Raw genomic sequence first — 17,708 nt, 5'->3', positions numbered from 1 at the left:
CTAGAGGGGTAGATTTAGCGTATGGACACCAGGCTTACTCGTACCCAGTATTTTCGATGCCGAACATATATTTATAAATAAAAGTTCACTAAAATTGCCACAAATATTGTATTTTGAACCTATAATTATAAGTTCAATGATAATAACCTTTATCTTAATTTTGTGATTGAATTACTACACTATAATATCTACTTTCTTAGCACATAATATTAATGAGATAAAACATAATATATGCCCTTGTTCATGTATTGTTTTTATTTTTTCTTACTGATGGTATCTATTTCTATTTACTTGTCTTTACTATGTGTGGTACCTGATGATGGTGAGTACTTCAGACCAACACCAAAACAACTAGGTGCTAATGAACTCCCTCTCATTGTCAACGATTTTAGAATTGCAGCCCACAATGCCATTGAAGCTGGTGAGTTTTCCATTAATTTGACAACTTTTACTTGATAAATGGTCATTTATTAAGATGTTGATAATCCTCAAACTGAAGGATTTGATGGAGTCGAGATCAACTCCGCAAACAGCTACATAATCGATCAATTCTTGAACGATCAAATCAACGACAGGACAGATGAATATGGCGGAACCATCGAGAACCGTTGTAGACTTGCTCTCGAAATTATTGGATCAGTTATGGAAGAAATCGGAGCAGACAGAGTTGGCGTAAAACTCTCATTGTTTTCCGAAGTGCACGGGAAAAAGGACTCGAACCCAGAAGCTCTGTCGACTTATTTGGCTAGTGAACTTACTAAGCTCGGAGTTTTATATCTTCATGTGTTCGAGCCAAGGGATGAACCCCGTTGCCTCAAATCAACTAGGAAGGCTTTTGAAGGGACACTTATTGCTTCTGGTGGATACAATAAAACTGAGGGAGATGAAGCTATAGTTGAAAGTTATGCTGATTTGGTCTCATTTCGACGTTTGTTTTTGGCAAATCCTGATTTGCCTAAGCGTTTTGAAGTGAATGCACCATTGAACAAGCATGATAGGAGCACTTTCTAAAAGACTGATCCAGTTTTGGGTTACTCTGATTATCCATCTCTTGAAGTTGCTTGTTAGGTTTTAATCTTCGTGAAAAATAATGGAATTTGCAGCTTCTAGTTGATAAAGGGGGTATTGTTTTCTAAATAAGGGGAAACTTACTTTGTATGATCTGTTCAAGAAATTGTGTAATTTTATCTGATGTTGTTCAGACTCTTTAAAATGGTCTACGAGTGCATGCCGAATCCGCCAAAAATAGTACATTGTTTCAAGGATACAAAATGAGTGTGACAACATTTTTAAAGAATCTGAACAACATAGCTTTTATCTTCTAGTTTTGGTAAGATAAATGATGATGATTTACTAGCTAGCTTCTTGGATTCGGAATGTGTCAAAGTATGATGTAATTTATATGAAACAGTTAAATGTGCCCACTCATATTTGCTTATAATCTTGACCATTGTCGAGCATTTATATTTTGTTTTTTTCATCCCGTACTAGAATTGAAATTTCGACTAATCTGAGCTGCGTAAGATCCATTAAAAGGGAACACTGTCTATCATAATTTTTTTTTTATACATTCAAAGAGTGAAGAGATCCTATGTATCCAGTACCTAAGAACCAAGTCTTCTATTCAGAGGAACAAAAAGAAGATAATGGTCATGTATATTTCTAATGAAATATTCTCAGCATAAGTGGTAGGCCTTTACCCTTGCATTTTCCAAGTATTCAAATCAGCTTTTCTGACTCCCAATCCCTGCATTTATTTCATTTTTCTTCTGTACTTAAGATCGTCTTCTTCCAACTGTACTTGACAAATGACAACCCCTTCCTCACCAAGCTTACTGTATGTATATACACAAACGTATACATACATATAGTGGGGAATCAGAATTTTCACTAAGAGGATCAAAATATAAAGAGATAAATGCAGGAAAAAGTCAAGGGATGTCAATATGTATTATATATATATATATATATAAAACATTTATCTAGCTACACAGTTGAGGGTGTCGGTTGACACCCGTTAAGTACAGGTGGCTTCACCACTGCATACATACATACTTTGCACACCCACGTTGTCCGTTTCAACATAAAATTATGTCCTTATTATACAATCCTATATTTATAAATTAATAATTAGTTCGGAGGACGTGTAGTAATAGACAGACATATGTGCTTCGGTTACACTGACTATATATAAGGAGCTAGATCTTCAATATCTTTTCTAATTCTAAAAAAAAAAAAAAAAAAAAAAAAAAAACTCATAACTTCATATTCGTCCTGTATCAGCACTTTTTTTTTTTTTTTTTAATCAAACATGTCAACTGTTTAGTACCAGCTTGTAGCACTAATATTCAAATGTGCATCAATTTTATGTAGCACTAATATTCAAATGTGCATCAATTTTATTACTTATACTTCTCAGCAGAGGCGGACCCAGGATTTTAAGACGTCGGCAGCACTATTATCTTAACATAAATGCCAACAAAATTTTTAATGACGACTGATGGATAATACCGTGTCGGACCGATCACTAATAGCGTAGCAGTAACGAAAATATAAGTATATAGGTCAAATATGCGTAATAAATAAAATTTAACACAGTGAAGCAAATGAAAGAGATAGCTCAGTAGCTAAGGCTGTGCAACATGTGATGACAGTGCAAGTTCAAATCTGGGCGAGCTCATTTAACGCTTATTATTTTCCTAAAAATAGGCTAATAAAATAATTAAAAGTGACATTCGGGTTTGAATCGGGATGAAATATAAGGGAAGCAGTAGTTGCAACCAACGTACCCAAAGACACTTTCATTTGTCAGAGTGCACAATTAAATGTATATTAATTTCTCGTGGTATAGACACATATATACATAATTTTTTCCAAAGGGTCCGCCTCTGCTTCTCAGCTCATCAGCAACTTTCAGTCCATTAAAGACTAGATTTTTCTTAGTGTATTTGCACCAAAGATTCAATTTTTTTTGTTGGTATTTTTCTGTGTTTCCATTCATGGGTTGTTCTGTTTCTCGTTCCTATGCCATTGTTACCAGAGATGTACAAAACCAATCAAACTCATTTACATCTACAAATTCAGAGTCCCCATATTCCTTCTCTGATTCTTTATCAATTCCAATTTCAAGAACACTCTTCCTACCTGCCCCTCTAATTCACCATCCACCTCTTTGTAAAGGGGACACCAATCACTTAGTTTCACTTACTTCCTCTACCTATGGATCACTTGTGCTCGATGATCCCCGAGTTCCAGACAACTCCACCACGTGTCACAATGAGGGTGATCAACAGGACCCTGTATCTCCTGATTCAGCAATCAACACTTGGGAGCTCATGGAAGGCCTTGACGACTTAGATTTTCATATGGTTCAGTCCCCTGTGGAAGAGTCCCCTAGAAAGTCCAAGTGTAAAATTCATGATATTCAAGAATTGGACACAGAGTTTGTTAAGTCGTATGAGATTGTTGAGCATTCAGATATGAAGCCGTTGTGGAAGCATTTGTCTGAGGCAAAAATGGATCCTAATGTAGCTTTAAGTTATGGAAAAGCATGGTCTACCAAACAATTTGAGCATCAAGAATCGGAAACAGTTATGTCTGTGGAGTCATCGAATGATAGTTCGAGTTCTTTGAGCTCGTTGTTTCCTGATAGTGGTATCTACTTAAATGGTACTGAAGATAGGATTGTTCTGTATTTTACTAGTTTGAGGGGAATCAGGAAGACTTATGAAGATTGCTGCTCTGTGCGTGTGATCTTTAAAGGATGTCGGGTAGGTGTAGACGAAAGGGATATCTCTATGGATTCATCATATAAAAAAGAGTTACGAGATGTTTTGGAAGGTAAAGCAATGAGCTTGCCTCGAGTGTTTATAAGAGGGAAGTACATTGGTGGTGTAGAAGAGATTAAGCAACTTCATGAGACTGGTGAATTGGTTAAGCTTTTGGAAGGTTTTCCCGTTATGGATGATGGATTTACTTGTGAAAGTTGTGGTGAGGCAAGGTTTGTACCGTGTCTTGGTTGCAATGGAAGCCGGAAATTGTTTGAAGAGGAGGAAGGGAAGTCGCTTAGGTGTCCGCATTGCAACGAAAATGGATTAATTCGTTGCCCTGGATGTTGTCCTTGAATGCGGCTCTTGATTGATCAAGTGCATGCTTCACTGATTTATTTATCTGAGGTTCCTTGGTTATTACTGGTGTATAGCATATGGATACGTGTAGGTGCAAAATTAGACCTTTTTGTTTCAACTGTCTATATTATGTAGCTCTGGAGCAATTCATGTTCATTTTCTCTTTGAGTGGCTCATAAGTAATAAAATCCATATATGCTACTTGTTTGCTTACCCTCAAACAAGTCTAGTTTGTTAGTGGTCTCCCTCTTTGAGAAAGTGAGACTGCTCTTTCCTTACTTTTTGATATTCAGATCGAAATTTTTACAAATATACAGATCGTGAGACTCACGATTCAAATATTCTTTTTGTTTACTCATCTTTTATAGTCTCAGCATGAATGTGCAAGAAAATGCTACGTATATGTAATTAAAGCTAGCAAAAAGGAATTGATGTGTTTTATATGCTATAAGAAATTATGATTCCTGTGGCTGCTGTCATGAAAGTGGCTCTGGCTTCAACTATGATGCCTTGGAGTCACATTATTATTGTTAAATTTGCTTTAAGTGAATGCTTCACTGGTTTAAAACCTTATTCAACATGAAAGTCCACTTGACATGATGAGCTGCTTGGGGCTTTACCATATTCTTAGTCGGTACATGTTTCAGTGAGGGTTCTGTACTCTTAACTTATGTTGCTCGGATTCTATAATAATATCGACGGGTGGATGTTGAGCAGGGTCGGATCCACCGTTTAGGGTGGGGGTGGCATAACACCTCCTAGATTGATAAATTTTTTATATACCTATGTTGCAATTTGCTTAAGCTAGGTTAAATATTTGATCCCGTCACCCCAGTCACAAATCAGATAAAGGTGTTATGGCTGGTAGACACAAGTTTGAATGTATCTTTCCGACTCTCATTTTTCTTGTGCTTTTTAGTTCCTTTGGACCAGTAATTTCCTTTCGGCTCTCCCAAATTTTTATTTATCTTTTTATTATTTATATTGTCTTTCCTCTATTCTATTATCTTATCTGTGATCTCTAGCAAGAACATACAAATAGATACTTCAAAATCCTTTAAATTAAGCATTTTTCTTAATCTCAAATCTATGAGTATTTAAATAGAAAAACTTGGGTCTCAATGGAATTTTTGAATTGAGATCAAATTCAATTTATTTTTATTTTTTATAATTTCTTTTGTTTATTACTCCCTCCCTTCATGTTTAATTGTCTATATTTGACTTGGGACACTCTTAATTAGCAATAAATAAAATGAGAAATGAATTGGAGTACTTAATAATAAGGGTAAAATAGGTATAAAATGGTAAAGTATGTCTTAGTTTTTCAAACTATACAACTTACAAGTAAAAATAAACATATATTTATAGTATAGTGGACAAATAAAAATGGACGGAGGGGGTGTATTATAAAAAAATTTGCTATTCTATAATTGTTAAATTCATTTTAAATCACTTTACTACTTAAATTGTGATAGAAATTTCACAAGCATTGCTTAAAAAAAAATGAAATTTATGATTTATTCTTGAGAACTTATAGTTTATCTAATTCTACATTTACCTATGGGGGCGTAATGACCTATTGAAGAGGTTTTCTATTATTATTTTTTATTTTGATTGGTGTAATTCCCTTATTGAAGATATTATTTTACTTGTGTAAGTTCATTTTTTAATATACATAAAAGATGCAAATCTCTTGGTGAAAATATTAATTTTACCTTGTTGTTAATGGGTGTGATTCCTTGTTTAAAATGTTAATTATGTTTATTTCTTGATTTTTGAGAAGTAATTAGATTCGAATAAATTAAAAAGAAATGAACTCATTTTAACACGTTCCTAACAAAATGTACATTGAAGAAATTATAACACTCGATACCTTTAAATCCTAAATTTGCTTCTGATGTTGAGTCCTTCGAAAATAATGATTTTTTAAGAATCCAATACGAGTGCCAAAACATTTTCAAACATTTTTAAACATTTTATTGGTTAACTTAAAAAGTCACCGAGATAGAGATGATTTTTATTTGGCGTGACAACATAATAAGCCGCAGAACTAGTCTTATCATTTACTGTCGGTGGCTGCTAATCGTATTGCCTTTCAATGAACCAAGTGGCAAATGCAAAATGTCAAATCACAAGAGAAATATTTCGTTATGGCCCATTCCTTAATAATGATAAGGATGTTAACTAGTGATTATGCCCCAACTTTTCCATTTTTTGACGAGAGTGACATTAAGTGGAGATGTTGAAAGAAGCCCGTGGATAGTTACAACACAGTATTGGGGCATCTTAATAGCAGAAATTTTCGTGGTTGCCTCATTTTGAAATAGTTATTTAGTAAATGATATTTTTTTTTAATTTATGAACCTTTTAGATAACAGTTTAAAGATCCCTTTACAATAATTTTTTTTTTATTAGAAATCAAGGGACAATGATTTAAAATTTTATAGAGGATATTGTCAGTTTCAAGAGCTATATTTGCACATCTTTTAGAAAATGGGACAAAATCTAAATGGTGACCTAAAAAGAATATTTACGTAAATACCCCTTAACCAGTTATCTTGAGCCAGAAAGAAAGTACTAGTATTTACTTATTTATTTATTTAACCATCTGATTTTCTGTATTACTGATTCGACTAATTTGAATTTGCCGCCTAGAATCCATGAAAGGGGGAAGTTCTTCAATTTTTTCATTTCCAGGACTCGAACACGAAGCTTTTTTGATTAGGAGCGGAAGAATGTCGTCCACCATATCCTTAGTAATACAAGTATCTCATTATCCAAATACATATTGTTTACAAGCTCCGATACAACTTATATTTATATACACCATTTAACGAAAGGCATGATCATAATCATGGTAATGGAAACTTTTGTATATAAATTTAGATAACCATCTTGAACCCACGAAGCATAGTAATGCAAAGAATACCAAAAAATACCTTGCACCTATTGATATCACACTCTCCTTTGCTGCAGCAGCAATTCCAATTGAAGCAACGGAGATAGTTTGCAGAATGATTTCAAGTGCATTCAAACTTTTATATGCTTTGCTGCAACTGGTGCATTGCACTGTATGTGTCCAGTACCTGTCAAAAGAGGTATTCGTGCACTTAAGTATTATGTGACGGTAACGGAGTTTGCTAAACACGAAATTTAAAAAAGAAAAATAATGTTTTTTGAACATGTGGTGTTAAACATGTCGCGAGATTTCTGTGACGGTCAAAAAATGTCACTAGAAGTAAACTGAAAAGTTTAAAGATAAATTGTTTCTCAACGATTTAAACTTTTGAATGAGAATATTTACACAAATACTACCGAAAACATACCTGTCAAGAAGTTGTTCCCTAAAAGGAGTTGGTGGGAGGTCACCAGTGAACTTTGTGGCCCAATCAACTTGGCCACCTCCATATTTGTTCAACCACTTTCTAAAACCAACCACAAGTGCATCTGCCTTTGTTGGCACATAACAGGCTTTTTGCCAATTGTGTGCACCCTTTTCCTTTAGCTTGTGCTCCTTCAAAAAGAGAAAAAAGTGGAGTAATTAAAGATTACAAAATTGTAAAATAATTTTTTATATGTCATATTTCAAAATTTGACATTCAAAAATAAATTTTAAAAATATTGATCAGAGACAAATTATTTCTTTAACTGACAAAAGCGCTTTTCGATCATATTGGTTAAACAAATATAAAAAGTAAGTGGTTCACTTTATTTTTTTAAGAAAAAATGTTTCTCTGAAATTCCACTTTTGACAAAAGTACATCTCAATATAGCAACTTTTTAAAAAAAAGTTTGGCTAAACGAACTCTAAATTTATTATCGTTAACATTTACTCACTTCGTGCCATTTTATGCGATGTGTTTGATTGTATATGTAATTTAAGAAAGAAAGAAAGATCTTTGAAATTTGCGTTCTAATTAAAACAGGTCATGAAATCATCTCATTAAGGGGTAAAACAAGAAGTTTAAAGTTAAATAGTTTCTAAATATAAAACAATATCATTCTTAAGATTAACAAAATTGTGTCACATAAAATGGGACAAAAGGAGCGATAATCAATTTCAACGGAGAAACAACAATTTATGTTAACAAAATTGTAAGAGGATTTACCTGAAGATGAAGTAAATATAAATCAGAATCAATGATTAGGTTAACTTCGAGGTGAAATATCCATGGAGGAATTAGTTTATGCTCCCAAACAGCAAAGTTTCTAACAGCTGTTATTATCAATCTGCTTTTACCTGGACTAACTGGAACACATATAAATACTAGAAATAGTCTCTGTATCTTATCTGATGATGATTGTTCCTGCATCAAATATTCACATAAAATATAAGCTATAAATATATACAGACGAACATTTTAACTTATTTTTTGGAATGTAATCGCACTTTTGATCACTCAATTATTGGTACATTTTGATTTTTTTATCTTATTATATTTCACTAATATAAGCATATTTAACCTTGAACAAATTAAAACGGGTACATTTTGTCCCTTTAAATGGGCTCTGTTATATGCATTATTCTCCAAACTATATTATCCTCAAGTAATAGTACAAAACTACAAATTTGAAAAAAAAAAAAGAGAGAGAAATTAAATAGCTCAACCGTAAATAATTCTTTAAATTTGTGAACATTTACGAGCAGAGCGATAAAAATGTATGTTTCAATTAATCGAAGGTAATATATGCTAAACTATATATTACAGGGACCATAATTAAAATTAATTGATATTTCAAGGACTAAAATTGTAAACTTCTCTCTTTTCTAAAATTCAATAGGGCAAAGGTGAAAAAATATACCCCTCAACTTTGCGATTTAGAGCAGATATACCTCTCGTTAAAAAAGAAGTGCATATATACCCCTGTAATTTAGCTTATTTTTTAATTAAGAAAATTTCACGTGGCTTTAAAAAAATTAAAAAATAAGTCTACACATTTTTTTTAGTAGACTTATTTTTTAAAACCACGAGACAATTTTTTTCTAGTGGGTTGTCTGGTTCGTTTGAAAAATATATCTCCTTGGCTTTACAAAAAATAAGTCTACCAATTTTTATAATTGAACTAGACCTGACCCATCAGGAAAAGAATTACCAAGTGGCCTTAAAAAAATAAGTCTACTTTAAAAAATGGGTAGATTTATTTTTTTAAGCCACGTGGAATTTTATTTAATTAAAAAATAAGCTAAATGATTTTAAAACAATTATATCAGCGAAAAGGGTATATTTGCACTATTTGTGTAATGACAGGGGTATATATGCATCGCTTTTTAACGAGGGGTATATCCGCTCTAAATACGAAGTTGAGGGGTATTTGCACCTTTTCTCAATTCAATATAATTAAAGGGTTACCTATAATTGCCTTTTAAATGACGATATAAATATTGTTTAAATACAACTTAATTTTTTTTCTTTTTTTTAAAAGAAGATAATTACCTCTGATTCTGAAGATTCCTTATCCAAATTGTCTTCAATTGCAAGACCAAATGGACCATAGTACACACAAGGGGCTATAAATTTGTGTTCACCAGTCCCTTGCTTTGCAGTAAATCCATTGAAGTCTAATTTTGCAGGGCTTATATCAAATGGCATTCCTCCTTCTCTATCAGCCTTTACAGTGCACATTATATATATGTTGTTAGTTGGGTATATAAAATATAGACACAAATAAATATCACAAATAACCATAGTATATATAAGGGTTTTGTAATAGTTTCTTATCTGTCTGGCAGTTCTGGAACTTTCATTATGCCATAATGTGCATAGTTGATATGAGAAGGGTCCATGAGGTTTTCAATCAGAATCTCATACCTGAAAAAATGGTTAGTTTGCTACATTACATTTCAAAGACGGCTAAATATTAATATGCGAACTAATTTTTATGAAGTTATAACAATAGGTTGATGTCACTTGTTAAAAAAAAAAAAAATACTTATACAACTTATCATAAACAAGATTAACATTCAAACTTTTCCTTAAATACTAGCCAAATATCTAATGTTTAGAATTGAAATAACTGTGTAGGGAAATGTTTTCCGCCGAAAAGTGAGGAAATTCATTTTTCCTCTTTTGGTGGAAAGTATCACTATTTCTTAAGGGTATCATGTTCTTATTTCTTACATTCTTGCTAGTAATAGTAGAGGTGCTTGACCTATTTGTAAGGTAAGGCTGACCCCCTTGTACTTTTTTTTTTTTTTGAGGTTTTTTTATTTTAATAAAAAGATTATTCCAGGTGAATACCTAAGTGGTCCAGTACTCAAAAAAATAAAAATAAAATATTTCTCTCAAAAATACTTTTCGATAACCAAACATTAGAAAATAAGTTCTCCTTTTTAAAAAAAAAAAAGAATTATAACAACAACACATCCAGTAAAATTTCACATGTGGGGTTTGGAAAGGACAAAGTGTACGTAAACCTTTACCTCTATCTCGAGGAGGTAGGTAGAGCTGAGGTTTCTGAAAGATCCTTTTTTTTTTTGGTAGAATTAAAATGACTTCTTTTCTTACAAAAAAAAAATTTGATTTTTTTTTAGTCATACCAAATACACCAAAAAAATCTTCACAAGGATATATGTGTGTGTGTGTTTGCTTACCCATATGGGATATCTCTAACTAATGTGGATTTGGCATACGAACTATATGAAGTATCATCAATAAGTGGAATATAAGGTGGCCTTTTTGTTAAGTGTATGTCCTTGTATAAAGGATCAGAGTTGGGCCAAAACCAAAGAATGTAACTTTGCACAACACTTGGATACACTGCTAAACATGCTCTTTTGGAAGTGTGAACCTGCAAAAACAATACAGAAAAAAAATAAAGAACTGTTAAAAAAATACTAAGGTCTTGAATTTAGGCAATATGGAGGGCAACAAAAAGCATAATCTTCACAGTTAAACAAAAAAAAGAAGTTGCAATTTTACATATAGATCTACTGCCAGTTCCTTAATTATACTCTCTCATCCACTTCTTTTTATCTGTTACTTTAGCAAAAAGAAAAAAATATTTAGTCCAAATATTTCTTACTTTGAAAAACCAAGAGAGGATAACTTCTGTATATATATATATATTTTTTTTTCTTCAAATTTCACCATTATCACTACAAGAAGACAAGAATACTTTAATCAAATTTCTCTTATACTTTCTCCAGTTCATATATTTATTGTCAAGGCCTTTAACTGTACGTACGAGGAGTTCCCGAAAGAATTTTTTTTGAAGCTTGCAGTTTTTTGATATGCATTGACATTTCTATGATTGTAAAATAAATAATATTGTCACTAAGTATAAAATGACAAGTTTAAATTTAAAATATTTTTTTAATATAGAAATGCATTATTCTTTTTGAAATAGACTAATAAAAAGAAAACAACGCAAATAAAATGGAAATAGAGATAGTAATAATGCTATCAAATGATTTTCTTAACAGATGGATATACCAGAAATATAAACAAGAGATAGAAATGATACCAATAAAGATTTTGGTGGAGTAGTAAGTATTCCTTCATTCTTAATCAGATCATGTTCGTGTTCAAGCATCGAGAATGGATTGGAGTCACTTTGGTAGGAAGTGTTTTACGCAGATTTCGAGCCCCAAAAAAAATATCGAACACTGAGGGGAGAAACTAAAATAACAAAACAGATTAATTACCGGAGGCTTATCCCTAGGAGCTTGAGGAATGAACTTGCAATCACCAGAGCCACCAAAACACCAACCATGATACACACACTGCAATCTTCCCCATTGATCAATTCTTCCTTCAGAAAGTGGAGCCGATCTATGAGGACAAGAATCATCCATCACTTTCCATTGTTTCTCATTTTTATCCCACCACACAACCACATCAATTCCCATCACTTTTTTTCCATGTGGCCTCCTCTTATCAAGTTCACTAATTGGCATTATGGGGTACCATTGTTCATACCACTCAAATTTCTCTTCTTGATTTTGAAGTAGTTGTGGTTCATTAGTTGAGATAGTTGAATTAGAAATATTGGATGTGAAAAGATTGAATCTTGCATTTTGGTGTGGCTGATTTGAGGAGAAATATGACTTGTGGGGTTGTTGATTTAGAGGAAAATAAAGTTTTGGTTTCTCACATATGATTCTTGAAAATCTAGGTGTGCTCAAGTTGAAGTGAAATGGTGCAAAACAAGTAGAAATTGTGAGAGCTTCCATAGCTAGTCTTAAAAGTATATGATATCCTCTATTTCTATATCAATCATTTATATTCTTCAAAGTAGATGAGTACTGCTCCCTCTTTTTCGGTTGATGTGGCAGTAATTTATTTTTAGTTCGTTTAGAAAAGAATCACAAATTTAAATTTAGAGACAATTGGAATTAAATATCTTATTTTATAATTATACAAAGGTCATGACATATTTAAGATCACAATTAAATTTAGAGATAATTCGAGTTAAATTTTTTATTTTATAACTATACAAAGATCATAAAATATTTAAGACCACAATTTTAAAAATATTATAGTTAGACAGATAAATGTTATGTCATATTTAATAACACAAGTTTTAAAGTCTTTTTTATTTTTTAAAACTCAGATCCTAAATCAAACTTTATCACACAAGTTGAAAAGTAAGGGGTAAATTAATAAAAAGAAAGAAAGAAAGGTAGAAGAAAGAAAAGCAAGCAATTTAGTTTCTTGATTTCGTATGGCAAAAAAAAAGTAATGGTGAGTGGGTCACCATATTAATTCTATAATGGCAACAAATGATGATGTTTCATGTTATTCCATGAATATCGCAATTATGTTTAGTGAAAGTTATAAATTTGCCAACTATTTGCCAGCAAATATCGTCATCAAGGGTTTAGGTTTGAAAATGCTAGTGCAAAAACTTTTCCTATTTTAATAATCTTGTATTATAGCCAAATGAGATGACTGTGATAATCTTGAAGTAGACACAAAAGATAAGTATACTGTAATCACGTGAGAGCGCACCCCCCAACCAAAACCTCCAAACGCTAACAACCCGTCAATCAAATTAAAAAATTTACACCTGAATGGTTAAATATTATTTGTACCTACTCACATCAAATATAAATGCATGGCGTATTAAGTATTTGTTTAGTTAAAATCTTAGATATTTCGCACTAGTTCAAATTGTCAAAACGTACGACAAACATTGAGATAACGGGAAATAAATATATTGTGTATGCTAAACTTTAAGCTGAAACTAGAGGGTCCGTTTTAATTTTCCAAGAAAACTATTGTTTTGGCAAGAGATTAGTAGGAAACGTTGATTGGGCAATACTTTAAAACAACAACATATAGTTGATTGATAAGGTGGTGTGTGTATGTAGGGTTGAAGCCAATCAAATATTGTGATCAAGTGATAAGTATTTTTTCATCTTTAATAAAAGATTTAGAGTTTGAACTTTAGATATAGAGTCATCTGTGATAGAAAAACGCTTTATTTTAGAGTTCAGACTTCCGTACAATAATTTAGTTTAGTCAGGCTCTAAAACAACTGCTAGACAGAAAAAAACATCAGGACCACCGAAACACCAGCCATGATACACACACTGCAAACTTCCCCATTGATTAATCCTTCCTTCAGAAAGTGGAGCCAATCTATGAGGACAACCATTCTTTCTCATTCCTGTCCCACCACACAACCAAATCCATTCCCATCACTTTTTTCCCACATGGCCTCCTCTTGTCAAGCTCACTAGATGGCATTATTGGATACTATTCACGGCTAGAAACAGAGGTCTTTTCCACCGACATTCAATGAGAAATTTGTGTTATAAAACATGATTTTCTACTTCATTCTCACCGAATCAACTAATTGGAAAAATGCATGGTGAGAAACAAGTTCTCATTAAAACGCTGTGAAACTTTCTAATTTTTCTGAGTGAAAACACTACTATTTAGGTTTTTTCCACCGACATTCAGTGGAAAAATAGTGATTTTTAATCGTGATTGTGCATATATACCACTCAGATTTCTCTTCTTGGTATTCATTCTTAGTTCTAATTTCTTCATCATCATTTGGAAGTAGTTGTTGTGGTTCATTATTTGAGAGAGTAGAATTAGAAATATTGGTAGTGAAAAGATTGAATCTTGACTTATGGGGTTGTCGATGATTTAGAGGAAAATAAAAGTTGGGTTTCTCACATATGATGCTTGAAAATGTTGCGTGTTCAAGTTGAAGTATATGTCATTCTTGATTTCTTTTCCTTGAATCAATCATCTATTTTGTTCAAAGTACATGAGTGCTACTCCCTCTGTTTAAGTTTATGTGTCAGTATTTTATTTTATTCCGTTTCAAAAAGCATCACGAATCTAAATTTAGAGACAATTAGAGTTAAACTTTTCATTTTATCCTTAATGACCAAGTTTTTATAGCTATGCAAATATCATTACATGTTTAAAATCATAGTTTCAAATTAAAAACCTTAAAGATAACACGAATGTTATAGCTTATTTAATAACACAAATTTAAGAACCCTTTCTTTGTTTTTTATTTTTATTTTTAAATTTTATGCTCAATCAAATTTTGTCATATAAATTGAAAGGCAAGGGTACATTAATAAGAACTCAATTAAAGAAAGAGGAAAGTTGATTTAGTTTCTTGATTTCGAATGATAAAAGGTGGCGAGTGGATCACCATGTTTGTTCTATAATGGGAACACATGTTGACGTTTCATATGATTCCATGAATATCGCAATTATGTTTAGTGAAAATTACAACTTTAGGCATCAAGGGGTTAGGTTTCATTTGAAAATGCTAGTGCAACAAAAACTTTTTCCTATTTTAATAATCTTGTATTATAGCCAAATGAAATGAAATCAACAGATAAAACCTCCAAATGATAACAACCCGTCAACCACATAAACAAATTTACACCTGAACGGTTAAAAATTATTTGTACCTAATATTTACCCCAATTATAAATGCATAGCGTACTAATTATTTGTTTTGTGAAGTTCAATTTGTCAGAACAACTACTTATTATTGAGACGGAAAATAATTATATTGTATACTAGTTGGTTTGTGCCCGTGCAAGGCATTGGCTTGTGCCTGACATTATTATTTGTTTGTGTCGTTTAGTTTTTGATAGAATATAAATATGAGAGAAACTCTGCTTCTGCAAAAGCAACAATGAACGTGCGGGCTATAAAGGAAGAAAGAATCATCTTTTGCAATATAGCATCAAAGAATGTCTTAAGAAGCTGACCTAAATTTGGAAGCTAATGAGTCATATAATTCATCTCAAAGTTGTCTTAACACTAACCAGCCTATTAGTCTATAAAAAGATTACCAAGGAACTAAAGAAGCATCTAGAGCAGCCAACTTCACACATTTGAGCACACCTTGCCTCCACCATTTACAAAGAGTATCCCTTGAACATATCAAGTAGCTAACAACACCAAGTGGTTTTACATCCAGGCATTGTCTTACCCGCATCAACTAATGCTGGGCTCATTCTAAATCTTATTCAAGCACCCTGCATCCTCTCTTGTCCTCCACATCCTCTACATTTTCTCCATGTCTTGTAAGAAAAATAGCTAAAGTCAAAGATAAAGCCTTAAGTCGGCTCCAAAAGGTAGTAAAAAGGTACTAACACTATTCTTTTAATACCTGAAGTACCAATTAGGAAAAGATGAAAAGATTTCTCTAGATAACATGAATAAGCAAAGAATCACACTTTAATTTCAAATCCATAATCACAGTTATATCTAGAAATAAACTTACCAGAAAATATACCACCACAAGAAATTGCATTACCACCAGAACCTCTTGTCATACCAGCTACACCCGAAGAAGATCAGGAAGAAAAAAAAAACCACCCACATGGATGAAAGATTTTGTGTCATTAAACATACACCATGATGTTCCACATCCTATATCCAACTGCATATCATACAACAACCTTTCACCTACATATCAAGCCTATATAGCAGCTACTTCAAATACAACTGAACCAAAGACCTATTCTGAAGCAGTAAAAGACCCAACGTGGGTAGAAGCAGTGAAAAATGAGATAGAAGCTCTTGAAAGCAATCAACTATCAACAAATGGCATATACATCAGGACTCTTTAACTATCCCTACTAAGCTGAATTTTCCAATGCCTAGTTCCAGCCAATGGATGTATATAATGCCTTTCTACAAGGTAATCTTCATGATGAGATCGATATGCAGATGCCATAAGGATTTTCAAGTCAGGGGGCGATGAAAGTATATAGACTTATCAAATCCTTGTATGGACTTAAGCAAACCCCAAGGCAATGGAATGCAAAACTTACTGAAGCTTTACTTAATGCTCAATTTCATCAGAGTGAATATGATTTTTAATTGTTTATTAAAAATAGTGCAGAAGGACTTACTATTGTATCGGTATATATGGATGACATGTTGATAAAGGAACTAGTCTATAGTTGGTCAAGAAAACAAAAAAGACACTGCAAAAAGCTTTTAAGATGAAAGATGTTGGTGAACTTAAGTATTTTCTTGGAATTGAGTTTGCAAGGTCTGAAAAGGAATATTGATGCACCAAAGGAAGTATGTGTTGGAACTGATATCAGAAACTAGATTAGCTGCAGCTAAACCAACTGCAACACCTATAGACACCAATGCAAAGTTAACCACCAAAGTCTAGGATGATTATCTGAATCTCTTACAGTCTACAGACTGTAGTTCACATACAACAGATCAGATATTACATCAGAAGAAACAACCACAACTTGCACAAGATGATCCACACAGATCAAGGATCATATCAAAGACTTATTGGAAAACTACTATATTTAACAATGACCAGGTCAGCAATGTTTAAACTCAGAGTCAATTTCTACAACAGCCTAAACAGTCTCATATAGAAGCAGCCTTAAGGATTGTAAGATATTTGAAGAGGCAACCAGGTTAAGGAATCCTTTTGTCAAGCAAAAGCAACACAGACTTGACTTCATTTTGCGATGCAGATTGGGCATCTTGTCCCATCTCTAGAAGATCAGTAGCAAGTTACTTAATCAAGTTAGAAGATTCATTAATCACTTGGAAGTCAAAGAAACAAAAAACTATTTCTAGGAGCTCAGCAGAATCAGAGTACAGAAGCATTGCATCAACTGCATCTGAGCTAGTATGGATACTAGGATTACTAAAGGAACTAGGAGTTGATCACAAGAAAACAGTTGACATTTTCAGTGATAGCAAGACAGCAGCAAATCCTGTATATCATGAAAGGACCAACCACATTGAAATAGACTGCCACTTTATAAGGGAAAAAATAATGCAAGGAATGGTAGCAACAAAGTATATCACTACATTGGAGCAATCTGCTGACATCTTGACTAAAGGACTTACTAGGGCTCAACATGAATATCTAAGTTCCAAGCTAGGTCTGTTGAACATATTTGAAATACCTAGCTCATACCTAGCTTGAGGAGCGTTGTAGAAGAAATGACATAAGAAGCATGTAACTAGAAGGGTATGGTGGTAATTTAACTGTGTCATTAAGTTAGTTAAGTGTCATGATTAGTTAGTTATGATGATGATGATTAGTTAGTTACTTTACCTCATGTATACCATGTATACAATCAGTTGAATGAATAAGAAATACATA

At 32.7% G+C, this 17,708-nt stretch overlaps 3 protein-coding genes across 3 annotated transcripts in view; 2 read left to right on the top strand and 1 right to left on the bottom strand.

Moving 5' to 3' along the window:
* The window catches only part of LOC132615463 (12-oxophytodienoate reductase-like protein), a 2,559-nt gene extending 1,323 nt beyond the window's left edge, over nt 1-1,236 (top strand). The window contains exons 4-5 of the mRNA XM_060330070.1: nt 309-421; nt 500-1,236. Coding sequence (XP_060186053.1) covers nt 309-421; nt 500-1,011 — 625 coding nt within the window. The 3' untranslated portion in view covers nt 1,012-1,236. The remainder of the gene's footprint in view (nt 1-308; nt 422-499) is intronic.
* A 1,590-nt stretch (nt 1,237-2,826) lies between these two features.
* On the top strand, nt 2,827-4,616 carry LOC132614459 (uncharacterized protein At5g39865-like). The gene has a single exon (XM_060328913.1). It carries the CDS (start codon nt 3,000-3,002, stop codon nt 4,122-4,124), a length of 1,125 nt encoding a protein of 374 aa, XP_060184896.1. The 5' UTR covers nt 2,827-2,999; the 3' UTR covers nt 4,125-4,616.
* Nucleotides 4,617-6,877: 2,261 nt separating this feature from the next.
* LOC132614428 (flavonoid 8-hydroxylase 2, chloroplastic-like) lies at nt 6,878-12,378 on the bottom strand. The gene is made up of 7 exons (XM_060328882.1): nt 11,773-12,378; nt 10,720-10,916; nt 9,848-9,937; nt 9,563-9,743; nt 8,237-8,434; nt 7,454-7,641; nt 6,878-7,213 (listed from the first exon to the last, which is right to left on the bottom strand). The coding sequence occupies exons 1-7, from the start codon at nt 12,298-12,300 to the stop codon at nt 6,958-6,960; spliced, it is 1,638 nt and encodes a 545-aa protein (XP_060184865.1). The 5' UTR covers nt 12,301-12,378; the 3' UTR covers nt 6,878-6,957.
* Nucleotides 12,379-17,708: the final 5,330 nt, after the last annotated feature.

Source organism: Lycium barbarum, chromosome 10, assembly GCF_019175385.1.
Source record: "Lycium barbarum isolate Lr01 chromosome 10, ASM1917538v2, whole genome shotgun sequence".
NCBI lineage: Eukaryota > Viridiplantae > Streptophyta > Magnoliopsida > Solanales > Solanaceae > Lycium > Lycium barbarum.
This window is presented reverse-complemented; position numbering and strand designations above follow the sequence as displayed.

What these genes read in the sequence shown, in the direction of transcription:
- LOC132614459 (XM_060328913.1), top strand. Translation starts at nt 3,000, where the DNA reads ATGGGTTGTTCTGTTTCTCGTTCCTATGCCATTGTTACCAGAGATGTA.
- LOC132614428 (XM_060328882.1), bottom strand. Translation starts at nt 12,300, where the DNA reads ATGGAAGCTCTCACAATTTCTACTTGTTTTGCACCATTTCACTTCAAC. An exon ending in GTTCCAGAACTGCCAGACAG is followed by an intron (nt 9,744 to 9,847) that starts ATAAGAAACTAT and finishes TATAATGTGCAC; the next exon opens with TGTAAAGGCTGATAGAGAAG. An exon ending in AGGAATCTTCAGAATCAGAG is followed by an intron (nt 8,435 to 9,562) that starts GTAATTATCTTC and finishes TATTTGATGCAG; the next exon opens with GAACAATCATCATCAGATAA.